The following is a 27,920-nucleotide window of genomic DNA, read 5'->3' as shown; positions in this document are numbered from 1 at the left end:
TAAGTTAATTGCTTTTTATTGTAGAGGAAAAAATATCCTGAAATATTTGTTAAATAACATATTAGTAATTCCCAACAAAGTCATCCTTCAGGGTTGTCAAGCTCACCATCTGGTCAGACATAGTGAGCTGTCCCTGGCTCTCATAAGAAACTTTATTAACATTGCCACAAACCACGGGAAAACACAGAGATTTTCTGAGTGGCTTCCAAATTTCTGCAAAGATGCCCTTAATTAGTCCAAAGGTAAAAAATAAACAAGTTGGCAGAGAAATTAGGAGAGCTGAAAGAAAAAGAAAAAATGTTAACAAGAACAAAGAGTATATTAGCGTTCTTTATACCCTTCTTTCGAGTACATTTTTGGTCACAGGCCGACTGAAAAGTTGCTTTAGCATGATCGTGCTATTTTCCAGACTTGCCTAGAAATATATATCCAAATATTTCTTTTCAAACCAGAAATTGAAAGAGTTCTCTCCCAGATGATACTCACTTTCTGTTCTGCCTAAAAAAGCTTCTGGAGCTTTGTGGAAAGTTTAAATTAAGGGGCTACAGTACACTGATGTGGTTTTAGAGTTCTTGACAGGTGTTGGGACTAAATCTCATCGCAGGTCTGTGATGGTCACTGCCCTGTCCACAACAGTCACGTGGCTGCAGCTCTGAAACAGAGAAAAAGGAAGAAAGGGAAGTCCTAGAACATTCTGAAGTCATTTTTTAACGTTTCTTACTTTAAAATGCTCATTCTGGATAGCAGTTCCCAGTTTGGAAGCCAGATTGCTACTTAACTGGCAGTTAAGAAGGTAAAGGGTCTAGGAATCATTACTTCCAGTGTGGGCCTATCTATCCTCATTTATTTTTCAAGTGTATCTATACTAGGGGTGTCGAACTCAATCAGAGAAGGGGCCAAAATCTAAAATCCAGCCTAAATCGCGGGCCGAATGGTTTACTGAACAATCATAAACTGTCATTGTGATGGAAACGCAGGGGAGTGCAGTGATGACAGCACGGTGCGGGCCACATTGCAAGGCCTGGCAGGACGGATTTGGCCCGCGGGCCTTGTGTTTGACACTTGTGATCTAGAGTCATTCAAAAGGTATATGTGAACCTAAAAGAATTGCTGACTTCATTGCCATTTTTTGGGGTCACTATGTCAACCAGATAACAAAGCATGTGCAAAAGGAATCTTTTTAACTGAAAACCTGACATTTGGGGGATTGCACAGCCTCTGCTTTAACATCCTGGCCCCTAGACATTTATTACTTTCCAAGGTGGACTAATCTATTTTTCTAACCTATACTTTTCTTTAAGGGTTTTTTAACCTAATATTTTTTCATTTTTATTGAATTTATTGGGGTGATACTGGTTAACAAAATCATATAGGTTTCAGGTGCACAATTCCACAGACTAAGCTATTTTTTTTTTTTTAAACAGGTCTGTCAGAAAGTTGTTCTCATTCTCAGCTGGAAACTGTCATTCCAAGAGATCTAAGTTTTAGTTCTGAGTCATAAGAAATGCACCCAATATCTTTTTATTCAACAGTTCTTCTAACGGGAAAGCCAATTCTCAGATTTTCCCCGGAGTTTCTCTTCTAAACACCCCAGTTCCCTTTACATGACAATGTTCTGAGTCTCTTTTCCATATTGGTCACTTTTCAGCGAACCCTAAGAAATAATACTCCATGGCCAGCACGGAGTGGAGTGACACTATCACATTAGATTAGAGGGCATACTGCAACACATTGAGCTTATCAGCAAGTGAAACTTTTAATTCACAGAATTCAACTTATGGGAAAAAGTTCCTAAGAAGGTCATAAAGTCCTATTATCTAAGTAAAATTCCACAATCAAGTATACTTTACTTATTGTAAGTGGCTTTTTCCCTATGATTTCAAATCTATTATTGAAGTATTAGAGGCAGGGTGCGCGGATTCGTGCACAGGTGAGATTCCTCGGCCTGACCTGTGGGGATCTGGCCGAAACCAACTCTCTGACATCCCCTGAGGGGTCCCAGATTGCGAGAGGACAGTTCTCGAGTGACACCCCCCAGAATCGGGCTCCCTCCTCTCAGGTTCCGGGTGCATTGAGCGCCTGCCCCCTGGTGATCAGTATGCGTCATAGCTACCGGTCAGAGTGTCTGCCCCCTGGTGGTCATTGTGTGTCATAACTACCAGTCAGACAGTCAAACGGTCAGACAGTTGCTTAGGCTTATATGTATGTATATATATATATATATATATATATATATATATATATATATAGATAGATAGATAGGCTTAGCAACTGATGTTGATGAAGAAAAAAAAAACACTAACAGTTAATAAGCCAGCTTACTGCACTAGGTATTTTCTGTATATTATCTCATTTAACCCTCTCAATAACTCTACAAAGTGGGAATTATTATTATTATCCCCACTTACAGGTAGAAAGCTGAGGCACAAGAAAGTCAAATACATATGGTTCTTAAGTAGTAGAGCTAAGACTCCAATCTGTTTCCATCCCACCTGCCTCCCACGTAATAGGACGATTTGGGAAGAGAGGTGATAAGATTAATCTTCTATGTGGGTCAGAAAGGCAATGCACCTCATCAGCCCTGCTTGAGGCACAGCCCTGAATCCTCCTACACAGATACATACACAGAAGAGTGGTGGATCCTTGCTGTGTGGATGAAATCCTTTCTGGCGACAGGAAGAAATCTCCTCTAGTCCATGGTCAGTTAGTTTAAAGAACCCAGTTCTGGAAAAAGAAAAAGCAGGCCCAGAATCAAGCAAATGTGGCCCCCCAATCCTTAACACACACACACACACACACACACACAGCAGGGCAGAACTCATTCTGAGACCACCTTAGAAGTATACTGGCTGGTAAGTCTCTTCTCTGGTGAATGAATCAGAGTTAGAGAATGAGTCATCACTACACTAGTTTGCTAGGGGAATTCACAGTAAATAACAGGATTTAGAATGAAAAAGAAGTTAACATTGAGATAATGTTTGATTTTAAAATTCTCTAATCTGACATAAAAATCTCTTAAAATTCCTATTGCTTCAAGTCAAACACTTCAAATTTCATATGTCCTTTTCTTAGAAAAGCACCTAGCCCCAGCTGGTTTGGCTCAGTGTCAAACCAGCTAAAGCGTCAGCCTGTGGACTATAGGGTCCCAGGTTCGATTTCGGCCAAGGACACATGCCTGGGCTGTGGACTCAATCCTCAGTAGGGGGCATGCAGGAGGCAGCTGATCAATGATTCTTTCTCATCATTGATGTTTCTCTCTCTCTCTCTCTTCCTCCCTCCCTCCCTCCCTCCCTTCTTCTCTGAAATCAATAAAAGTATATTTTTTAAAAAACACAAGCGTACCAGGTTTATCAGGATATGAGACTTAAAGGAAGTCTCTTAGAGCGGCCAATTAATACCACAAGGTCTGAGTGATACAGGCCCTTTCCTCTGAGGCTTCCCCCCTGCCTCCTTATAATGCCCCCCTGAACCAAATCCTAGTACTCACTCCTGGAATTTAGGGGAGCAAACAATGGCTATTGACTCCGGCAGCATCAACTGATAGGAGCAGTGTGTGTGTAGGTCAACACTGGAGAGGAAGGCAGTCTGTGTGGGATGAGTCTGAGAAAAGAAAAAAAGTCAGAGACACACGCAGTTAGAATACACAGCTAACCCTGGCCCATGCAGGAAGGTTCTCAGCAGCTAGCTGGCCACAGTCTCCTCAAGTTCAAAGCCATTGCAGCCATGAGGGGTACACCTGAAGTTCATGATAAGTAATGAACTTCTTTTCCAGCAGTGTAAACAACTGTTGTCTAACATGAGTATGTGAAGAGACTCATAATTCCTAACTGACCATCACAACTTATTTAACTCCTCACAGGCTCTCTCTGCACAGAGAGGCATCCGTTCTGGAATAGATGGAACAGCTGCCCAACAATACTTCAACATGGTAGACATCAAGGACTTAACCACAGTTAGGTGAATGATTCTTCCTCCTGACAGAGAGGCTAAAAGGTCAAACATGAGTCTGGGGCTCTAAGGCAAAAGGGGGAAAGGCTGTCCAGTGATTAAAGCATATCATCCAAGGATGTAAGAGGCAGGGGTGACTGGGGTTTCAGTGGGCAGTGAAGTCGCACAAAGGAACCTGTCATGTTTAGGAAAAGGACCACGATATTGAAATGTGAGGTTAGAACACCACCTAAATGTACACTCCGTTTATCTCATTTGTTCTCAGTTATTGAATTGTTTAATTAAGCATTTTTTTGTATACAAATGAACACCATATAATGATACATGTTCACCTTTGAGGGGGTGTGATTTTAGAGAACAAGAATAGAAAAAGAAAGCCCCATATGACTCAAAAAGTCCACCGACCTTCACTAACAGAAAAGCACAGAAAATCTATCAGTATATTTGAGCCGTGTTTTCAAGCCTGCCATGCAAAAAATGAAGCTCCTGAAGAGCTTGTCAAAAGCACAGGCCCCTGTGCTCCACCCCTAGAAACATCCATCCTGAAAAAAACTTCTCTTTTTTCCAAAAGCTTATTAGCCCTGACTGGTTTGCTCAGTGGTTATCGAGTGCTAGCCTATGGACCAAAGGATTGCTGGCCAAGGGCATGTACCTTCAGTTGCTGATACAATCTGTAGCACTAGTTGGGTGCAAGCAGGAGGCAACCAATTGATGTGTCTCATATCAGTATTTTTCTCTCTTTCCTCCCCTCCCACTGTCTCAAAAAAAAAAAAAAAAATCAATGGAAAAAATATTCTCGGGAGAGGATCAAAAATAAATAATAAATAGCTCATTAAATGATTCTTCTGTACCACCTTGTCTGGGAAGCACCACTCCACAGAACACTATGGAAGAGGTCTGCAGGACAGGAACGTGTTAACTGTGACATAAAGCCATACACAGATCTTCACTGGGTGGGTATGGATTTTGGTGACTACAGGGAAAAACAGTTTCTACCTGACAATAATATGATCCTATAGACTGCTAAGGACAAATTGCCTGTACCAACACATTTTATCCCATAGTCAGAGCCAGAAACTCTTTTTTTTTTTTTAATTAAATTAATTGGGTATCATTGGTCAATATGAACACATAGGTTTCAGGTGTGGGTTTCTATGTTACAAGATCTGTACATTGCATCACATGCCCACCACCCAAAGTTAAATCTCAGAGCCAGGAATTCTAACTGGGAACAGATGAGGCCTACGCAGGCCAACCAGACCTCCAATCTAAAGCTGGGTCAACTGGATAGACAATATAGAGACACATATCAGGGGCTCAATAAATAATTGTTCAACTAAATAAAAAACCTTGCCTTGCCCTGGCTGGTGTGCTCAGTGGTTAGAGCATTTCATTCCTGATCAAGGGCACATACATAGCTGAGTTGCAGGTTGGATCTTCTGCATTTTCCTCTTGTGAACTGTAAGATCTGAGCATATCAATGGCCTGCTTTTATTTTTAATCCCAAGTTAAGATAGAATGGACAGAAATATCATGGGGAAATACTATCAATTTAGGATCTAAATTTGTTCCTACCTGGGCCCTTACTGATATTAGAAATCCTTTTATTCATTTGCGGTTAAGTTCTTTCTGAAGTCTAAACCAATTTTCTCCCATCTCCTCCACTTCTTAAACCCCCGTCTCCTTCCCACTGGATGGTGACTCTAGACTCCACCTTGTTGAAATCAAGATCACCAAACTGACTTCCCTCAACCTCTCCAAATATAACCTCAAAAATGTCTCTGCCCTGCCCAGGCGGTCAGTTGGTTGGAGCATTGCCCCATATGCCAAAAGGTTGCAAGACTGATTCCTAATCAGGGCACATACTTAGGTTGCAGGTTCAATCCCTGATCGGGGCATGTATTGGAGGCAACTGATAGATGTTTCTCTCTCACATCGATGTTGCTCTCTCTCCCTAAAAATTTCGGAAAAAAAACATATCTTTGAGGATTTTTAAAAATCTGTTTCTTTCTCTCTGCCTTCAAATCTGTCTCAGAGGAATGAGTGTTTTCTCCCCCATATGAAGATGAATGTCCTTTGTTTAGTTTTGATTTGACACTTTCCTACCTCCATTGTACCTGTCTTTCCTGCCCTCTACAATCTCCTCCGCTGGCTCACTGGTGTTAAAAACACATTCAGACAAGTAACAAACAAAAATGGAAACAAACCTTAAAAATGAACAATATTCTATTTCTTGTAGTTAGTATACATAGATGTTTGCTAACTGGTTCATAATTTAGTTTATGTGCTTTCATATATATATCAAACATAAAGGTTTAAAAAAAAAAAAAAACCACCATAATCAAAACAAAACTCATATTCAGGTCCTTCATACTAAACTATAAATCAAGCAAATCTTCTCTCGACCTGGCTACTCCTGAAGCCACCAGGAATCCCCTCTTTCCTTTCCTTTCCTTTAGGTCTAGGTTCTTCAAAAATGTAGTGTGCATTTCACTATCAGCATAACCTCCATCCCCATTACTCCTTCAGCTTTATAATCTACTCCCACTGCTGCCTAAAACCCACTAAATTGGGGTCACCAGTGACTTCCCCAAATCCAACAGGCTCATCCAGGTGTTCATCATTCTGGAGCTCTCTGCAGCATGTGACATAGTTAACATCCTGAAATTTCTGTGTTGTTGTTGTTTATATATATATATATATATATATATATATATATATATTTTTTTTTTTTTTTTTTTTTTTTATTGATTTCAGACAGGAAGGGAGAGGGAGAAACATCAATGAGAATCATTGATTGGTTGCCTCCTGCATGCCCTACATTGGGGAACCAGCCCAAAACCCCGGACATGTGCCCTGACCAGGAATCTAACTGTGACCTCCTTGTTCATAGGTCAGTGCTCAACCACTGAGCCACACAGGCTGGGCCTGAAGTTTCTTCTTCTTCTTCTTTTTTTTAAAAATATATTTTATTGATTTTCGCTGAGACCAGTTTGGCTCAATGGATAGAGCGTCGGCTAGAGCGCCGGCTTGGGGACTGAAAGGTCCCGGGTTTGATTCCGGTCAGGGGCATGTACCTTGGTTGCGGGCACATCCCCGGTAGGGGGTGTGCAAGAGGCAGCTTATCGATGACTCTCTCTCATCGATGTTTCTAACTCTCTATCTCTCTCCCTTCCTCTCTGTACAAAATCAATAAAATATATTTTAAAAAAATATATATATATATATATATATTAATATATATATATTATTGATTTTGTACAGAGAGGAAGGGAGAGAGATAGAGAGCCAGAAACATCGATGAGAGAGAGTCATCGATAAGCTGCCTCTTGTACATGCCCCTGACCGGAATCGAACCCGGGATCTTTCAGTCCGCAGACCGACGCTCTACCACTGAGCCAAACCGGTTTCGGCCTGAAGTTTCTTCTTAAAACATGTCTCCTCCTTTGGTTTCTGTGCCTTAGCACTACGCTCATCTTTCTCTTACATCTCTTTGCTTCATTCCTGCCTGCTTCCTATGTCCCCCCAGGGAGCCTGTCCCCAAGGCTTCCAGTGAATCTCTTCTTGCTCCCCACTCTCCTCCAGTTCCAAGACTTCCAAGATCAGCTCTATGCAGAGGTTCCCAGATCTTTCCGCCTTGGCCTTGCTCCCAAGCTCCAGCCACATTTCCAACAGCCTGACAACTATCTCCACAGATTTAATGTCTCACTAGTACCTTCCATTCAACATGCTCAGACTGAACACCATTCATCCCACTTCCAAAATAAGTCCTCCCCCTAGAGCCCCCGTTTCTGCTTATGAGATGATCACTGCCACTCCCACAAGTCAGGCCCCAAATCTCTAAGTCATCACTGACTTTTACTCATCCTCCTCCTCTTACTCATTCCCCACATCCTCTGAAGTCCTACATGCATCTCGTCCTACCTAAGCACAATGCCATCATCTTAGCTCTCAGAATTAGAATATATAACCACACAAACCTCTTAAATAATCTCTCTGCCTCAACTTATCTTAAAACTGCCTTTATTTTAATTTTTCTAAAGTATTGTTTGCTCTACTCAAAATGTAAATTTATACTGTACAACTGAAATGAATATAATGTCAACTATGTTAATAGAAGAAGAAAGAATAACAAATAGAGGGGGGAAAAAACCTTTAAGAGTCTTTACCAGAACTTACTAAAAAGGAGAACTATTCTGCTTGTCTACCCAATGTATCACGTTAAAGCTTATCTGCTACCATTTCCTGGCATGAACCATACAATCCAGCAAACTGACCTCAATGCTCCGGGCACGTCTGCCTGTCCCAGTGCCTTCCCTTTCACACAGAACTCTCCCTTGGCCCATCTTGTGAAAATTCTAATAAATCATACCAAGTGATCCTCCCCCCTCTGAATCCCACAGGCTTCTCTTCGCTCCTCAAGGCACTTGGCCCAATCTGCCTCCTGTGAGGAGTTATAACTTGTCTCTGTGTCTAATTTCCTTCATGAAACCAGAATCATATCTTACTTAAATCTGTAACCCCTGGCAGAGAAGGAACAAGATTTCTGTCCAATGGGGATACACAATGGAAGACATCTATTTATGTACTGAAACTGAATAAAGGACAGAGGCACAGGGACTGCCGCCTAGGTATTTCCCAAATCCTAACATACAAGTATGAGTCATCTTTCCAAATCCTGAAGGGAGCTGACGTGTTTGTATGTAACCCTGGCACACAAAATAAAAAGCTCTCAATTCCTCACTCTCACATGGTCTGTGAGAGAGAGGAATTGAAAATGAAAAGAAAGAAAAATTAAGAAATAATCTTTAGAATTATATTTTTACCTGAAAATTACCAAAAGATTACATAAGATATGCAGATACTTGAAAATCACCTATATTGGTGGCCCTTCTGGTTTACAAAAGGTATATGTTGCTTTAAGAAAAAATAAATGCAAACCTCTGAATTAACTTCCTTGGCTCATTTAAAATATTTTGAGCTATATACTTTTAGGAACATATAGACTATGTATGAAGTAGGCATAGTCCATGTCCACTTATATTCTAGGCCAGCATTCATTCCATCACCATTCACACTCACAAGGAATCTGGGACATCAGGAAAACAAGTCCATTTTTTTTTTTTTTAAATAATTAATTAAAAAATTGTAAAGCCCTGAGTAGTTCCCAGAAATCAATACTGGAGCATAAGCAGTAAAGTTTGCTAGGTAAGTTAAGTGCGCATCTCGGGAGACATGATCATCTAAATACTCTGAATGCGATTCACTTTGCTCTAAGAAAAAAACTGGCAGTGTGCTGACAACATCGTGAGAAGAGACTGGCCCGAGAGCCCGGCATCGCTTACATGGATCCAGCCCAGCGTGATGAGGCCCAGCTGGTCCTGTATGAGGAAAAGCTCTTCTTCGTTCTCCGTGTTGCAATAATCGGACCCAGCACTTTGCTTGGGGATGAGAACGTGGGTGATGGTAAATTCATTCCTCATCTGTCGATGAAGAAAACAGCCCATCATGATTCCCGGGCACTTAGGCAACCCCACTCTGTCCCAGCAGTGAAAAGCTCAACATCTGTATGAGTGAAGGCCCATCCCACCCCAGTCTGCACCTTGCTCCCTGAGTCCCCCGCCCGTGGTTCACAACCTTGACTGCTCATGTGCATTCCCTTGGGGGCACTCTGCTAGTCACAGATGGCCACAGCCCCGTGGGAATTTCCTCTGAAGTGAAATGGGTCTGCTGGTGGTTCTCAGGAAGCTCCGCACACAGTACCATTTCTCTTCCTTTGCTCAGGTCTTAAGTAGTTTCCCCGTTACTGTTTCTCTAAGTACCTCTCATCCTTTAAGGCTCAGGCCGAGTCTATTCCACTTCATACATTTACTCGTATTTATTCATTCAGCAGTGAGTAATGGGTCTGTAAGAGCCTCCATTCAATGTTCTTTCCTTCTTCCAAGTTCTTAGTGCTTGTATTGTACATACTATTCAGCATGCTACTTATCTTTTGGTGTGCATCTCCCACCTTGCCAAAGTGCTTGGGTTCTATCTGTGGACACATGTTACGTGTGTCTTAACATATTTCATACCCCCAGGTCCTACCATAAAGCAGGTGCTTGAAAAAAGGTATATAGATAATGACTGGATCTTCCTACCAAGTGTAGAAGTAGGCATTTCTTATTATTGGCATTAAAATAATCAGTTAAATTCAAGGGACTCTGAAATCGATCAGATATGGTCACCAGATTCAAAGTGAGGTTGCATTAGGCTGCTGTCCATGGTTATCCTGGGCAAAGGGATTGGTACAAAGAGTAACTGACCATGCTTATCTTCTGTCAGAGCTGCAAGAGGCCACGGGGGGGAGAAGCAAGTCTCAGCTCAGACAAGCATTTGTTTTTACCAGTTTTCCACAGAGAACGCCACACGTCTCTACTCCGCGGGCAGTGCTGGCGCTGGCTAGCTGGAGAAACTGTGGGCACAGCCTCCCGGGCACCACCATGTGGCGCAGCCCATCAATTGTAGGAGCTGTAACGGAGAAAAGGGAAATATCTGAGACCATGGGCAGGGACTTCCCAAGCACACAGCGCTGTCAACCCTGGGAGAGCAATGTCCTATCATTGCTCTTCGCCCCCAACTTCAGACAGTGAGAGGGAATTTCATCCTAAATGGCAGAAGGAAGAGGGTTATAAAGACTCATTTCCAACCTCTGACCATAGCCAATGGGAGTACAAGATCTCAAGAGAAGAAAAGAGGCTTCAGCCCAGCTGGTGTGGCTCAATAGTTGAGCCCAGGAACCAAGAGGTCACGGTTCAATTCCTAGTCAGGGCACATGCCCAGGTTGCAGGCTCCATCCTCAGTCGGGGGCGTGCAGGAGGCGGCTGATAAATGATGTTCCTCTCTCATCAATGTTTCTATCTATCCCCCTTCCTCTCTCTCTAAAAATCAATAAAGATATTTTTTTAAAAAGAAAAAGACTTCAATTATTCAAGACAAGGGTACACTACTACTTAAAATAAGTTTCTTCTGTCCTGGCCAGTTTGGCTCAGTTTATAGAGCGTCAGCCTGCGGACTGGGGGGGTCCCGGGTTCGATTCTGGTCGAGTTTCGGGTTTGATCCCTAGTGAGGGGCATGCAGGAGGCAGCCAATCGGTGATTCTTTCTCATCATTTATATTTTTATCTCTTTCTCCTCTCCCTTCTTCTCTGAAATCAATAAAAAACATATATATATATATATATGTGTGTGTGTGTGTGTGTGTATACATATATATATATATATATATATATATATATATATATATATAAAATTTCTGAGCTATTCAGGAATTAATACAAAGAATTAAAAAATAACCTCCTCATTCAGTTAAATTTTTACTTTTATCTTAAATATCTCTTTTATTTTAGATAAAAGATATGCCTTTCAAAGAAACACACCAGAATATATTCTAGGTAACAGAAAGTAATATGGGCAACTACTTACTTCTGAATTTATTAATTTAGAAGAAAGTAAAAATGATAAAACAAAAAAATCCTTCTGGTCCTCATAAAAGGCATATGCAAACAAAGCAGCTTTATAAGCCTGGTTCAGAATGCCAAGAACAGACCCAGTTCCTGAACACAGGGAGAAACCCGTGAGAGAGCCAGCAGGCTAAAATCCGGGGGTATCTTTCACGGACACATTTTCATTAAAAAAGAAAAAAAGAAAAAAGAGGATGTTCTGCTTCTGCACACTTAAAAGCAGGATCTGGACCACTATAAAGGTTACAGTGTCAGACCAGGAGCCAAGCAGTCACGTGGCAGTCTGATGCCGGTATCTGAGGATTCTGAATGAAGGTTTGGCTCAGTCCTTTCAATTCAATAATCACTTACCAAACAGACTCTGTGCTCAGCCACAGGGAACACAGAGAGGAGTAACACTCAAGCCCTTAGCAGGCAGGAAGTTAAAACCTAGTTATTGCCGAGACCGGTTTGGCTCAGTGGATAGAGCATCGGCTTGGGGACTGAAAGGTCCCGGGTTCGATCCGGTCAAGGGCATGTACCTTGGTTGTGGGCATATCCCCAGTGGGGGGTGTGCAAGAGGCAGCTGATCAATGACTCTCTCTCATCGATGTTTCTAACTCTCTATCTCTCTCCCTTCCTCTCTGTACAAAATCAATAAAATATATTTATAAAAAAAACAAAAAAAACAAACCTAGTTATTGACTGATGACTGTACTATCAGGTAATGACCTCTACCGATAATAAGAGCTCTGGGAGTTTTTAGAATCAGTTTCATTGAAGAGAAGAAGATCTGGAAAAACGTTAAGAAATCAGGGAAGGCAGAGATAGAGAAAGGAGATTTTAGATTCAGGGCAAATGTTAAAAAACCTCTTTGGATAAGATAGTCCAGGGACTGTTCTGGGAATATGAGAGTCCAACTTGACCAAAGCACAGACTGTATGTGAGGGAACGGTAGTGAGAGATAAGTCTGCAGAGTATGTGGGGAAAACCCTAAAGGCTAGGCTTCAGAGTCCAGCAGCCCTGGCCCACTCACATCATCTGTTTAAGTGGATCTTCTGCAAAGCAGACTTCCTTAAAGACTACTTGAAAGCATATTCCTACCCAAAACTATCTATTCTAACAATTAAGGTATACTCATCAATTTGAAGCTATTGTTACTTTCTCAGATAGTCCATCACTAGTGAGAGGAGGAAAGACTGCTAATGGTGTTTATAGCTAGACTGAATTATCACCTACTAGCCTATCTAATAAGGTGAGAATATGTTAATTGACCATCACTCCATCACAAAGATGGCTGCACCCACAGCTGAGGCCAAGTTCCCTTAAGGAGCCTTAACAAGCAATCATCAGAGACCTGAGGGGGACCTCAGGCTGCTCCCCCCCATCCCCGCCCCAGTGCCAGGCAGGGGATCCTCAGGCTGTGCCCCCCACCAGGTGAGGCTTGACAGGGGCACTCAGGCCACGCCCCCCCACCCAGCAGGGTTTGACGGGGGACCTCAAGGTGCACTCCCAGTGCTGGATTGGGGTAACTCAGGCTGTGCCCCAACCCAGTGGGACTTGACAGGGGATCTCAAGCCATGTCCCCCACCTGGCGGGGCTTGACGGAGGACCTCAAGGCTTGACCCCACCCCAGTTTGGGCTGGGGGACCTCAGGCCACGCCCCCCATCCTGGCACCAGGCCAGGGGAACTGAGGCTATGGCCTCTGCCCAGAAGGCCTTGACAAGGGTGGGACTGGCCAGGTCTGGATCTAGCCAAATGTGGGGAGCCACCAGGTCTGGGTCTCACTCGATTTTGAGGTGCATGTGGGTGGGCGGGGACTTGACTCTGAGTCCCGTGGTGAGCCTCAGTCTCTGACAGGAGAAGGCTTTCATATACATTTTACTAATTTTCTTTCATCTCTGACACTTCTATTATAGAGAAAGGGCAAATAGCAATTTCGAATTATTTCCTCTAATTAATCCCCTTTTAATATGCACGAATTTTGTGCACCGGGTCACTAGTTCACAATATTCACCTTGACTAAGTTCCTTCAGGATCAGGAGGTTTTCAGCCCAGCTGGTGCGAATTCATTAAAGTCAGCTGTCACACCACAAAGCAGCAAAATAAATTTCAAGTGTCCTTTACAAAGGGCCAATGGTAGTCTCTAGTTCACTGAACATTTCAAATCTCTGTATAACCCTTTTAAAGCTGAGGGTGGGACTTTCAAGGATATTATTAGTTCTTCCGAAAACTGATCAAGGTCCAGGTAAATTATATGGCTTAAGAAAAGGCCACTTTCATAATACAGGATGCAGTCTAGCGATAGTGATCAAATGGAAGCTGTGACCACAGCCTAATGAGTGGGATCATGGAGGTAAATCTTAGGCAGAATCCCCCAGAATGACACACTGTTTAGCTGCAGCTAAGATGAGAGAGGGCAGGAGCAAAAGGACTCACTTTCTGAGTTGTTCAATGTTCCAGGTTTCAAGGACCTGTCCACCACTGGTGGCCTGGCAGGTTTCACAGTTGTATTACAGTCTGAAGGCTGTGTGGGTGCAACAGGCGCCACGGGGGACACATCCGGGGAGGGCTTCTCCAAGTCAGGCACCAGTGGGCCGCCGAGGCCAGGGTCTACCTTCCCAAACTGCTGCACAATTTTCAGCCGCTCTTTTTCTAGTTCTTGGTTCCGAATCATCTCCTCAAAGGCATGGAACTGTTCCTGCTCCAGCTGTTGCTTCTTCTGTTGTGCCACCCTCTGCCTTTCCTTTTCCATCTCCTGCTGGATGGCCCGGTTCCGGGCAGATTCCTCTGCTTCCTTCTTCTAAAAAGAAAGAATAGGAGGACAAGGCTATTCAGCAGGGGGATTTCCCAAAATGAACTTCTGTTCTGGCCTGATTTTACAACACAGGATTCATGCTCCCTGAGTACCTCTACACCCATGGAAGTCACCCGCTCCTGTCTATCTAGCCACCATATAGCTATTCTTCTCCCATTCCCCTCAGTACCCTTCCCAATGACTCTAACTAATGTATTTTCTTCTTTATTGAAATCTTGATGCAACTTACTGTCTGCATTTCATAACTGGTATCATATACAGTTTTATTCTCTAACTGTGCCATGCATTTATTCTATTGTATATCCCAAGTAAGGCTATAAAACAGAACCAAATCCAAACTCATACCTGCTATGTTGGGGTTTCTATTGAAATTTTTTTTTTTTATTGATTTTTTTACAGAGAGGAAGAAAGAGGGATAGAGAGTTAGGAACATTGATGAGAGAGAATCATCAATCAGCTGCCTCTCCCACCACCCCCACCGGGGATGTGCCCGAAACCAAGGTACATGCCCTTGATCGGAATCGAACCTGGGACCTTTCAGTCCGCAGGCTGATGCTCTATCCACTGAGCCAAACCAGTCTCAGTGGTTTCTATTGAATTTTTAATCCAAAATGAAACCTCTGAAATGTTCTGGTGGTCAGTTCAACACAGAGCAACACTTTTAGTGAACAGGAAATATTAAGTACTAATATCCCCCATTAAGGTTTTCTCTCACTCGGTGACTTAGAAATATATGCCTCACAGTCCTGGCCAGTGAAACCCCTGAGCAGTGGTTAGAGGTTGGCCCATGTACCAAAGGGTTGCAGGTTTGATTCCCAGTCAAGGGCACATACATGGGTTGCAGGTTTGATCTCCAGCCCAAGTTGGGGCTCATTTGGAAGGCAACCAATAGATGTTTCTCTCCCTCCCTCCCTCTCTCTCTCTCCTCTTTCTCTCTCTCTCCTCACTCATCCCCTCCCTATCTCCCTTCTAGTCTCTCTAAAAAAGTCAGACAATGAAAAAAAAAAATCCTCCAGTGAGGATTAAAAAATGAAGAAATATATGCCTCATAACGGTTCGCCTCTCTGCTGGTTTTCCCAGCAGAGTCCAGAACAGAGCTCAGCAAAGCGCTGCAGCACAACGTGGACGCCTGCAGGGAGCACGCACATCTGACACGGACCACCGAGGGCGCCCTGGGAGCTCCTCCGCGAGCTTAAACTGCCTCTTCCTAGCCGGACTGATTTGAAAACGGCTTGGAAAAAGCAATCTATTATTTCAAACAGGTAGACAGGCAGGCTAAATCTGTGTTAGAACACTCAGCCTACACACTTGCGTTCTACTTTTCTGAGTTCTGGTCTTTGCCAAAAATAGTAAAGTATCACAGGGCACAGCCTAAGAAAATAAATTAATTTCCTTTTTTATTATTATTATATACTCACTTTTTCTTCATTATGTTCTGTGTATTCTTTGGTATATCGTTTTAACAGCTCTGCCTTCAGCTGTTCTGCTCTGGGAAATGCAATCTCATTTAATTTCTGAGATAGACAGAAATACTGAAAATTAGAACAAGTCCAAGCTAATTAAATAGAAAAGTCAAGTTGGCAGTGGCAACAATATTTCCAAAACCAATTTAAAATACTCCCTACTGTACCATACCTGCTGTTTCACACTGATCTGGTGAAATGGCCTCATCTCCTATTGCAGGATTTGATGCTCAGATGCAGCCACTACTACTATACCCTGAAGTCAGTGTGTGCCACTGCAAAGCTGTTAGATGGGCACCAATGAAAATGAAGACCCACCTTTAACGTGTCTTTCTTTTCAGGAATGACAGCCGATTTGTAATCTCGATGTTTGGGTAGTTTCTCAATAAAGAGCCTAAGGAAACAGATCAGAATGGTGAGGATACAGAGAACTGTCCATAGACTCCGAAGCAATGCACCTCCCTTTCCTGCAGCCACTGCATGACGGGGTCCAGATGTGCAGGCGAGGAGGAACAGGCCCATGCAGGCAGGCCATGTTCCCCGCCCACCTCTAGCCTATAAACAGCAACAGAGAGTCTCTCTTTTCTCCCAAACCAGGCCCGCAGCAGCCAGGACCGGACTCCCACAACAAAAATATGGGGGCGGGGGGAGGGGAGCCTATCCTCTGCCCAAAAACACTCTGCCAGAGACATTCTTTTCTCGTTGGAAGACATTCCGGCTTCCCAATGAAAGGATCTCAGTCACAAATAATCCTTCAGAGAAGCGCTTAGCAGCCAAGGGCAGGAAGCTAAAGGAAAACCCATGTTCTATTTCTACTCGCAGCCCCATGTGACCTTTATCGTTGGCTTGTTTTCCTTTGGGATCCATGCTCCTTCAAGGAACATTCCTTGCATCATATAAGTACCGAGAAGCTTAGATAATACCGGTACATAATATGTTCATGTTATATGTATTACATACAACCTGAAGGAAGAGACTGTAAAGTCCCCAAGGCCGAGGGATTTCTGTCTCATGCCTCTTTGTATATTCCTCTAACACCAATACAGGGCCTTGTAGAAAGAGGCACTCAATAACGATCTGATGAATAGAATGGACTTAAACTTCTGGAGGAGCTGAATGAAAAAAATCAAAGTGTAAATAAAAAGTGTATATGGTATGCTTCCTTGTAAGAAAGAGGACAATGATATATATGTATATCTATTTATTCCACAGGAAGTATATACAGTAACTAATCAAAGTAGGGGGCAAGGGAAAGAGGGTGGATGAGACAACAGTGGGAGTAGAACCTAGTTTATAAGTAAAAGGATAAAACTTTCCGACCTATACATGAATACCTTTCTCTTGTTTCAACTGTTGTCCATTTTCTGAATGGGGACATATGGGCAGAAGGGACTCTTGAGAGCAGAGTCTGGGCAACATAACCCCCTTCCCATACTGGAGGAAAGAGAGCTTAGTGGTTCGGAGGACAGGCTCTGGAGCCAGCCATCCTGCCCCGGTTCAATCCTGGCTTGGCTATTTACTGTGACCTCAGACAAATTACTCAATCTCACCATTCTTCAGTGTGTGTGTGTGTGTGTGTGTGTGTGTGTGTGTATACACACATAGAAATGGAGAAAAATAATACCACCTGATAGGATAGCTGTGATGCTTAAAGAGATAACAAAAATAAAGAACTGAGCACAGTGCCTAACATATAGCTAACATCTGCTAAGTACTCATATGACTGTTTTTACTAATAAGCAAACAAATAAAAGATATGAACAAGAAGAATAGATGAAGATATTAGCACTACAGCTAGAAACATTCAAGGCATAGAAGAGCTGTGGCCCAGATGTATACTGTTCTCTGGGTGGCTCTGGTTACAGCCTGGAGAGAGCATATGTACCAAAACAAAGAGAATCATTGGCAAAAACACAGGAAAAACCACCTAATAGAACAATGTGGGGGAAAGAGATAAAGAGAAAAGTAAATACAAACGGTGAATAAATATAAAATGGTATTCAACTTTATCATGAAAGAAATTGAAATTAATGTATCATTTTCATCTTTCAGCTTGGCAAAGTCTTAAAGGTTAATTACAACCAGTTAGGCAAGGATACAGGAAAATGAGTGACCTATAATTTGATACTGTTTTGTTTTTTTTTCTTAGGGAGTGGGATACAACTATTAAATATTCAAAATGTGTTTATCCTTTAAACTCACAATTCTACTTCTAGGAATGTATCCTATACAATAGTACAAGGGTATATGTATAAGATTATTTTATATAGCATTATTTATAAAAGCAGGGAAAATTAGAAAACTAAATGCCATAGACAGGTTTATTCAATAAATTATGGTGTACCCAAATGCGATAAATAACATAATCACCCATCCACTGATCCAACAAATAGTTATAGAGCATCGACTATGGGGTCAGGCATTACTGTAAAGGCTAGGGATTTGACAGTGAATGACAGTCACAAATTCCTCCCCAAAGAGTGTACATTACAGTGGGGGGACAGACAACAAACAAAACAAAAAGTATGTAGAGGAAAAGTCATTGCTAGAAAAGGGAAATGGGTAATGGGGGGCAGGGGGGAGGGGAGGGTTAAGGTTTTACATTGGCCAGCTAAGGGCATCACTGGCAAGGTGGCATTTCGGTAAGAACTGGGGGAGAGAGAGCCATGAAGAGATATGGCAGAAGAAATAGCCCTGAGGCAAAGTGAGATGAATCAGAATGTCCTGATATGGAAAGATAGGTAGGACTGTTAAGAAAGCAAGTTGTAGCCAAGACCGGTTTGGCTCAATGGATAGAGCGTCGGCTTGGGGACTGAAGGGTCCCGGGTTCGATCCCGGTCAAGGGCATGTACCTTGGTTGTGGGCATATCCCCAGTAGGGGGTGTGCAAGAGGCAGCTGATCGATGACTCTCTCTCATCGATGTTTCTGACCATCTCTATCCCTTCCTCTCTGTACAAAATCAATAAAATATACTTTAAAAAAAAAACAAAAAAAAACAAACAAGTTGTAGAACGAAGTATATTGTATGATTTCATTCATGCTTGGAGAAACAAGGAGAAACATGTGAGCCCATGTGCTGCACGGACATAAACATTTTCTAGTATATAACAGTAGTTACCTATAGTAGATGAGACTTTTCATTTTAATATCTCCCTTGCTGTATGCTTTGGGAAAAAAGTTTAATCCTGAACAAATATTAACTTGTATAAAAATAACTAATTCAAAAAGTCAAGCAGAAATTACATAACATGAATGTTTTAAGGACTCTCATTTCATTTCTTCCAATCTTAAAAAGTTAATCAGCAAAGTGAGTATAATCAGAGACGAAGACTTCTTTGGTTTATAAACCCCAATTCCAGTAGTAACCCTTGTCAGGACAGGTGACAGGCCATTTTCAGAAAGCGGGTTTGTGTTTCAGGAGCTCAAAGAGCAGACAGGAATTGCTGAAGTCCTCTGTAACTCCCTTCTATGTAGCCTGGTCAATGACCATAAAAAGCTGTGAAAGAATCCACTGCCTGGATTACTGTCTGTGCTCATCATGAAAGTATGTGCTGCTTTAATATGCTGAAGGTCTTTCTTCTACCCCAGGGTCTGCAAAAGGCAAAGCATTCCTGCAGCAGGGAAAACCTCTGAGGCGGGGAATGTGCTTGAGATCACTCAGATGCCTGAACTGCTCCAAGGAAAAGAACAAACATACCTTTTAAATCCCCGAATTAAAGGATCCACAAAAGGTCTAGAACAAGAACAATGACTCTCAATAGTGGGGGAGGCAGAGGAGTGGTGACGTGAATGCCTGCCCCCCTGCCTCCTCTCTCCTCAGTTGTAATAATTGCCAAAGTGAGCCATTGTTACTGACAGGAACAGACCAAGTAAAACGCAGCAGAAAAACAGAATGAGAATAGAGCTAGAACATTTTTCCTACCCTTAGGGCCTGTTGTTTCAAGAATCAGATTTAGGGTCTTAATGATATCTGTAAGAAAAATAAAGGTAGCTAGATTTATTGATCCAGGTCAAGCCCATCCAACAAAATCCCAAATTATATCCCAAATCGAACAAATTAAGTACATGAGCTGCCACAAACCACCTTTCTCTCATTCAACTCTCCTCTAAGCCTAATTCATCATATTATAAGGGGAACCATATACGGGGACAGACTCCCCATATCAGTCTCGCTGTTAACACATGCCACTCATAGTAACATCAAGTCAGAAAATATCAATTTCTTAAGAACCCCTGTACTCATTTTAATATATATATTTTTGTATTGATTTCAGAGAGGAAGGGAGAGTGAAAGAGAGATAGAAACATCAATGATAAGAGAGAATCATTGATCAGCTGCCTCCTGCATGCCCCACTCTCGGGATCAAGCCCGCAACCAGGACATGTGCCCTGACTGGGAATTGAATCGTGACCTTCTGGTTCATAGGTCGACGTTCAACCTCAGGGCGAGAATCCCTGTCCTCTTAATCTTACCACCCATTTGCCTATTTAGTAGTTTATTGCTACAGTCAAACGCTCTCTTTTCTGTAACAGCAGCCTCTCTCCACAGTATCTTTTCCATAGCAAAAAAGATGCTCTAGAACCTCCCATCTTAAAACACACACCGCATTTTTTATACAATCCTTGTCCCCCTTCAATTACTTCCTCATTTTTCCACTTTACTTCCTATCCAAACTTCTACAAAGAGTTGACTATGCCAGATCTTGGCAAACTGTGCTAGTGGGTCAAATCCAGATCACCATCTGCTTTTGTAAATAAAGTTTCATTGAAACACAGGCATACAACCTTTCATTCATGTACTGTCTATGGCTGTTTTCACACTACAAAACACATCAAATGGCCTGCAAAGCCAAAAATATTTACTTCTTTACAAAAAGTCTAATCACGGTATACTCACTGTCTCTACTTTCTTACTGCTCATTCACCATTCAACCCACTCTAATCAAGTACTTCTTTAATCCTTCTAGTGAAATTGCTTATCACCAATGACATCACGTTACCAAATCCAAATCCTCACCATCTGACCCTGCTGGCTCCTCTCTGCAAACACTGACCTCTTTTGACTCACGGTCCCACTCTCACTTGGACTTCCTCCTGCCTCTCGAACTTTCCTTCAAAGTCTCCCTTGCCTGCCCTCTCTCCACTAACCAACCTCAGGGCTCAGTCCCGGACCCCTTTTCTCATTCTATAGTCTCATTATCCAGGATTCTGATCCTTTTATGTGCTACAGATCCTTCTGGCATCTGATGAAGCCTACAGATGATGATTCCTCCTCAGAATCTTTTCAAAGATATAACTAATTAAATAAATAAATGAATGAATGAATGAATAAAATACAAAGAATTACTAAAGAAGCCAATTCTAGCCGAAAACAGTTTGGCTCAGTGGTAGAGCGTCGGTCTGTGGACTGAAAGAAGCCAATTCTACTGAAATATTATTTTCAAAATATGAAAAATTGTAACATGTGCTTCTTTACTAAGGTGATCTTTTTTAATGCATTTATTAATGTATTGTTATTACATTAAAAAACAGGATCTTGTGCCCCGCTTTTGGCGGGACAGTCCCAATTTTTTTAAAAATCGGGACTGTCCCGCCAAAAGCGGGGTGTCTGGTCACCTTAATGTGGACGCCAGCAGTTTGCTGGGGCCTGTTACACAGGAGTCGACAGGGACACTTCCTGTGCTGGGCCTTCGGTCGGGCAGGACACGGCCTGGAGCAGCGTTTGGAATTGTCTCACTGTAGGTGCTGCAACTCAACCTTGTTGCTTCGTTAAAAGCAAAACAAAGCAAAAAAAAAAAAAAAAAAAAAAAAAAAACCAGGATCTTGTCACAGATTTAATAATTCTATACTATAATTATGAGGTGATATTAAGTGTAAATGCTACCTTGAGATAGCAGTAAAAATTATGTGATATGACAATATCTTGATTTCTATTGGTGACAAAATTACAAATACAGGCATGCCTCATTTTAGTGTGCTTCATAGAGGCAAGACCCTCCCCCAGCAAAAAGATTATAAGTGGCTGAAGGTTCTGATGATGGCTAGCAATTTTAGAAAAAAAGTATTTTTAAAGTAAAGTATGTACAATGTGGGTTTGGGTTTTTTTTGTTTTTTTCTTAGACATAAGGCTATTGCACACTTACTAGAGCAAGGTATAAGCATAAGTTTCATATGCACTGGAAAATAAAAAAAATTGATGTGACTCACTTTATTGCATGATTTGCTTTATTGCAGTGGTCTGGAACTGAACCCACAATATCTTCGAGGTATGCCTATATTATTAATACTACTATCATTTGAGGTCTATATTCAAAATCGAGGAAAATGCTAAATTTCAGTTAGAGGTTAGTAAAAATAAGGAAAGTTTTCCCCAACCAAGTTCATAGACACCAAGTTCTAGCTCTGAATCCCTGTAGGTTCCTGGCTCCAGATTAACGACATCTGTGCTAGAAAGTCTCTGTGGTTCTCATGGCTTCAGAACCATCGTGTGCTGAGGACTCCGGCACTTGTATTTCCAACTTAGACTTCTCTGGGTTCAGACTGGTACATTCAACTTCCTACTGGACATCTCTACTTGGATATCTCACAGGCATCTCAAATTTAACATCTTAACATGTCAAAGAAAACCCAGGCCTGGACGGTTATGACTCAGTGGTTGAGTGTCGACTCAGGAACCAAGAGGTCACTGGACAGATTTCCAGTCAGGGTGCATGCCCGGTTGTGGGCTCTATCCCTGGTGGGGGGCAGCCGATATGTTCCTATCTCTCTATCCCTCTCCCTTCCTCTCTCTCTAAAATCAATAAAAACATATTTTTAAAAAAAACAAAAAACTCAGACCTAAACTCTTGAATCTCCCCTTTTCAACACCATTCTTCCCATTTCAGTAAATAGACCACCACGTTCTAAATTACAAAAGGAAGAAAGCCGAGGTCAATCTTTATATTATCATTTTTCTCAAACTATAAGTAAATCCCATGAACTCTACCTCCAGTACACCACATCCATGTCCCTTCAAGCCACTAGCCCGCTCCTGAATGGCTCTGCTTCCTGACTAAGTCCCTGCCTTCTCTCAATACTCCATCATTCACCACGCAGCAGCCAAAATTTATATTTTTAAGATATAAGATTAGGTCACAACCTCACTTAACACATTTCAATGGCTTTCTATTGCTCTCGAGATAAAACACAAACCTATAAGGTTCTGCAATATCTGGTCCTTCCTAACTCTCTGACCTCCTCTGGAGACATTCTTCCTCTCTTGCTACGCTCCAAACACCATGACCAGCTCTACTGTATCCTTCAAGTCTCAGTTTAATCTCATCTTCTCAGACGGACTTTACCCTGACTACCCTATTTATTTAGATATTGCTTATTCTCAGTCATAGCACTCTCTGTTGCTTTCATCGCATTTTTCCCATTTTGTGACTATATAGTTACTATATTTGATTCTCTCTTTATTGTCTTCTCCCATAACAAAAAAGGTACACCTATAAGGGTAGGGGCCATTTTACCTACTAAGTTATCCAGGTCCTAGCATAGTGCCAAGTACATATAGGTATACACAATGTGTATTTGTTAAATGAAGATGGTTCTTGCCCTCAAAGTACTTCCTATGTCAGGCAATAGAACTCAGAAGGCCCTTCAGAAAACATCCTCAGGTGAGGGTTAACAAAAACAAGCAAAAACCAAAACAACAGAACATTGCCAAAAGGAAAAACAAAAAGAACAGAACCTACATTGGGTTTTGTCTCTCCAAACTGTTGAACAAAGCATATTCCTAAACCCTGAGTTTGTTACCTCATTTGTAGAATGGGAGGAGGATGTACACTACTAAATGCACACAGAACTGTGAAGATCAAATAAAATAATGCAGGTTAAAAACTCTTATGAGCCGAAACCGGTTTGGCTCAGTGGATAGAGCGTCGGCCTACAGACTGAAAGGTCCCAGGTTTGATTCCAGTCAAGGGCATGTACCTTGGTTGCGGGCACATGCCCAGTGGGGGGGTGCAAGAGGCAGCTGATTCCATGATTCTCTCTCATCGATGTTTCTCTCTATCCCTCTCTCTTCCTCTCTGTAAAAAATCAATAAAATATATGTTTTAAATAAATAAATAAATACTCTATGAACTATTAAAAGCCATACAAATATACTGTAATTACTATTTTTAAAAAGGCCCTGGTATTTTCAAAGAAAAAGACTAGGAATTATATATGAGACACTCTAACATTATTTCCTTCCTAAATTACATATCATTTCACTATGACTGAGGATTTAGGAGTTACTCCTTGTTAGTTGTACAGAATTTATTTTATTTATGCTGCCTACCTACCTAAGATGCTAAGCAACTAAAGGGAGCCACACAACTGTAGTTAGTCAATACTTATTTGATGATTTGCATCAGAATGGTTAAAAAACAAAGTTAAGAAAAAAACTTTTTCCCGAATCACTCAATTTGCTACAAAATAAACTGAGGTGAGGAATATTAGTAATTCCTCAGCATTAATCCCATGATTAACAGAGAGAGGAGAGGAAAAACATTCATCAATACCAAACAGGTACAGTTTAACCACCAACTCTCTTGACTAACAGCTGAGCCACGTGGGCACAGCCAAAGAATCAGTCTCTTACTCATGAAATTACTGAGTCATGATAATAGCACTTTCAGTACTCATGTCTTTGAATGTCAAGGACAGCCAATATGTAGGAGCCACCAGCACAAATGATTAATGCTAATGACGACGTAAAGTTCTCTAGTTTTAGCAATTCTGAACAAATAAATGAGCACAAAAGCAGGGTGAGTGAGGCATCAGTCACTGGAAAAAGAACCTGGAGGTGTCTTACGTCATGTACTTGTTATAGAGAATGTAGGCATGTTCAATGTTGCCTTCCTCGGAATAAATGGATGCCATTCGGATCATCTCGACTCCGGAGCGGAAGTACCGACGGGGTGGAATGTCTTCGTTTATCTCCACTGAGCTACCCATCTGGGAGAGAGCCCTCACCCGGTCTTCGGGAGCGAGGCTTCTGTCTCCATGGTCACACATCATTACCAAGAAGTTCTGAGACAGAAAAGAGAAGAGGGATGGCATCAACATCATGGCCCATATCATCCCAGCACAACCTAGCACATAGTGTGTTTATTCCACAAGCCTCTACCTTATGAAGACATTCAGAGAACAATACCATATGCTATGGCTCGTACCAAATAAGGTCTCATTTCCACAAGAAGGTTGAGACCTTCAAGGAAGCCTATATCACAATGATGAGATTGGCAGTCTCAAAATCCCAGTTCCTGTGCCGTCAGTAGGTGGTTCAAGAAATATAATGATAATGGGCCTCAGGGAATTCCGTTCTACCCTTCATACTAATTACTCCGTCATTATGTGGTCCTGTCCTCAGCACCATCAAAGGAGGGGCAGCACCTTATATTTTTGGCATTATTTCTCCTCCCAGCTACTTATTCCCATCTACCCTGGTAGCTGGCAGAGTACACTAAGTGAACTTCCATGATGTTAATCTGACTTCAAGTCTGATTCTTTTTATTCAGTCTGAGAATAACTGACATTTCCCTGTGGTGTGCTTTTTCATATTGGAGCATAAGGCTAGTTAGGGAAACTGGTATGGGGATGTATGCTCATAATCCTAACTTTGCTCACCAAACCACTATTTCAGTCAATCTACATCATTCATCATATTCAGGGAAAGGAATTTAGGTCTTGAAAACAATTTACTCAAATCTATCTTCAAAGACTAAGCACTCTTTGAATAACAAAGGGGCACAAGGTTAACTTGGAAGCAAAAAACCTGGGAGTTTTCCCTCCCTGGGTCTCACACTGCAGTTAACTCTACAACCTTTCTAGTTATCGCTGCTGTGAGAATCAGATTCCAGCTTCCCATCAGATGTCACTCTACACCAGTGGTCGGCAAACTCATTAGTCAACAGAGCCAAATATCAACAGTACAACGATTGAAATTTCTTTTGAGAGCCAAATTTTTTAAACTTTAAACTCCTTCTAACGCCACTTCTTCAAAATAGACTCGCCCAGGCCATGGATTTTGTGGAAGAGCCACACTCAAGGGGCCAAAGAACCGCATGTGGCTCGCAAGCCGCAGTTTACCGACCACAGCTCTACACCATTTCCAAAAAGACTCTGGGTACTTGATACACACTGAATTACAGCACATCCTAACCAGCTGCTCTAGAGTCTAGAATAAACAAACTATAGTAGAATGACTTTTTGAAATTCAAGGCCCTGTGCCAACTGGTCCCATTTTGTCTTTTCAATCTTAAACCCTCCCCCTTCCCAAAGGAGATCATTTGCTTCAGTCAGGATTCTGATCTGCCCAGAAATCCTCCCATTCCAGTTTCCTTTCCCACTCCAACCCCTGTTTCTCAGAGATAGCTCTCACCTGGCCAATTCTAACTCTAGGTCACATTTCCTTCCTTTAAGCTTCCTTTCTATAAAACCCTCATTAATAGCACGAAAGCTGTGGGTACTACCAGGGATGCAAGGCATGCCACCTCCCACAAGGCCTTTTTAGGGGCTCAGAAAGCCTCCCACATACTTAAAAGCTCCCCCCAACTTGCCTAATTAGTACACTCAGCCCAGGACCATTACAGCTAACGGACGCAGAGGATGCTTGTTACATCTCAGTACCTCTCGGGAGAGGATGTTCTGAGTCGCGAATGCAACCTCCAACCAGCAAGCGATGCCGGTACTACCGGGCCGAGCAACTCTCCAGAGGGGAGCTCAGCATCCGCACAATGGGGGAAGGTGTCGCAGAGGGCTGGGAAGGAGAGACAGGAGGAGGAGAAAAGCAGCAGCAGGAGTGAGCGGAGGGGAGTGGACAGGGACCCCCCTGACAACTTCCTCAGGCCTCCTCCTCCTCCTTGCAGGCACTCAAGCCCAAGGGACCAACCCAGGACACAAAATCATCCAAGGTCTCTGGGTCTTTGGAGTGCGAGCAGCCGGGACCCGCCGGGCCTGGCTGGGGAAGGGAGCCGGCGCGGGCCTCGCGCGCGGGCCCGGCAGGGGGCCGGTGCGGGGTAGGCGAAGGCTCCAGGCCCCACACTCACAGCGGCTGCGCACCGGGAGTCAGACCCCGCTCAGAGCCCGGGCACCCGGACCTCTCCCCACCTGTCCCAGTGGACCGCACTCGGACTTCCGCAAACGTCACATCCGGCGTCCGCCCCGCCCATTCCCGCTGGCTTGTTTAATTTCATTCCCAGGAATGTAGGGCGGAGGGGGCGGGGCGAGATGATGGGCGGGGCCACCTGCAGAAAATCCGACCAATGAGGAGAGAGAGCTCAGCGGCCATCTTGGTAAAGGAAAGCAACAGGGAAGAAGGGGAACTAAGGAGTCTCAACCCATGGCCAAGATAACTTTTGTTTTTAGAATCGTTTTGGTTTTTGGAAGGGGCTTCTTGTCCTACAGCTCCTCTATCACACTCACACAAACCACAAACAATCCCAGCATTTCAAGGAAGGATTGCTGATCCAGAGTACCTACCTGGCTAACCTAGCCAGGGTTTCTATAATAAATCAGGGGGAATAAAACTCCTCAAGTGTTCAGCTTGTTTGCGTTCGTTTCTACACAAAATGGATGGTTGGCGGTATTAGGCAATTGCTTGTATCGCCTAGAAGAGAACAATAAAACTAATTTTTAATGTGAGAGCACCAGTAAAGTTCATTGAAAATGAGTGTTTAGCCAAAACCGGTTTAGCTCAGTGGATAGAGCATCAGTCTGCGGACTGAAAGGTCCCAGGTTTGATTCCGGTCAAGGGCATGTACCTTGGTTGTGGGCACATCCCCATTAGTGGGTGTGCAAAAGGCAGATGATCGATGTTTCTAACTCTCTACCCCTCTCTCCTTTCCTCTCTGTAAAAAATCAATAAAATATATTTTTTTAAAAAGAAAAGAAAATGAGTGTTTAACTTCTAAGGGTCACTGTCCAAAGCAATGGGGACACAAATATCTGTATGAGGTAGTTTCTGCCCCTGTGCCCAGCACAATATGACTACTTACACCAGCGTTTTTCAACCGCTGTTCCGCGGCACACTAGTGTGCCGCGAGATGTTGCCTGGTGTGCCGTAGGTGCAGACAAGACAAGAATTTTATAATTTTTCACTATTTTGTTTACTTAATATTTCATAATAAAGTAATTATAAAATACTTTCTTTGTGTTTATTTGATTCCTATTCAAGAGAA

General features: G+C 42.5%; 1 protein-coding gene across 10 annotated transcripts; it reads right to left on the bottom strand.

Moving 5' to 3' along the window:
- LOC118717540 (STAM binding protein) lies at positions 1-26,932 on the bottom strand. 10 transcript variants are annotated; one of them, XM_045580917.1, is made up of 11 exons: positions 26,790-26,807; positions 26,371-26,500; positions 24,554-24,771; positions 16,029-16,104; positions 15,666-15,761; positions 13,869-14,232; positions 10,334-10,458; positions 9,294-9,431; positions 3,488-3,600; positions 2,625-2,724; positions 1-652 (listed from the first exon to the last, which is right to left on the bottom strand). In XM_045580917.1, the coding sequence occupies exons 3-11, from the start codon at positions 24,757-24,759 to the stop codon at positions 596-598; spliced, it is 1,275 nt and encodes a 424-aa protein (XP_045436873.1). In that variant the 5' UTR covers positions 24,760-24,771; positions 26,371-26,500; positions 26,790-26,807; the 3' UTR covers positions 1-595. The 10 variants fall into 10 exon arrangements, 9 of the variants coding, with proteins under 9 accessions (XP_045436873.1, XP_036291619.1, XP_036291618.1 ...); XM_036435726.1 differs by lacking the exons at positions 26,371-26,500; positions 26,790-26,807 and adding an exon at positions 26,851-26,932; XM_036435725.2 differs by having other exon boundaries at positions 26,371-26,887.
- Positions 26,933-27,920: the final 988 nt, after the last annotated feature.

This window comes from Pipistrellus kuhlii, unplaced genomic scaffold (genome assembly GCF_014108245.1).
Source record: "Pipistrellus kuhlii isolate mPipKuh1 unplaced genomic scaffold, mPipKuh1.p scaffold_m20_p_13, whole genome shotgun sequence".
In the NCBI taxonomy this organism is placed as follows: Eukaryota; Metazoa; Chordata; class Mammalia; order Chiroptera; family Vespertilionidae; genus Pipistrellus; species Pipistrellus kuhlii.
Note: the sequence above shows the minus strand (reverse complement) of the source record. Positions and strands in the feature narration are given on the sequence as shown.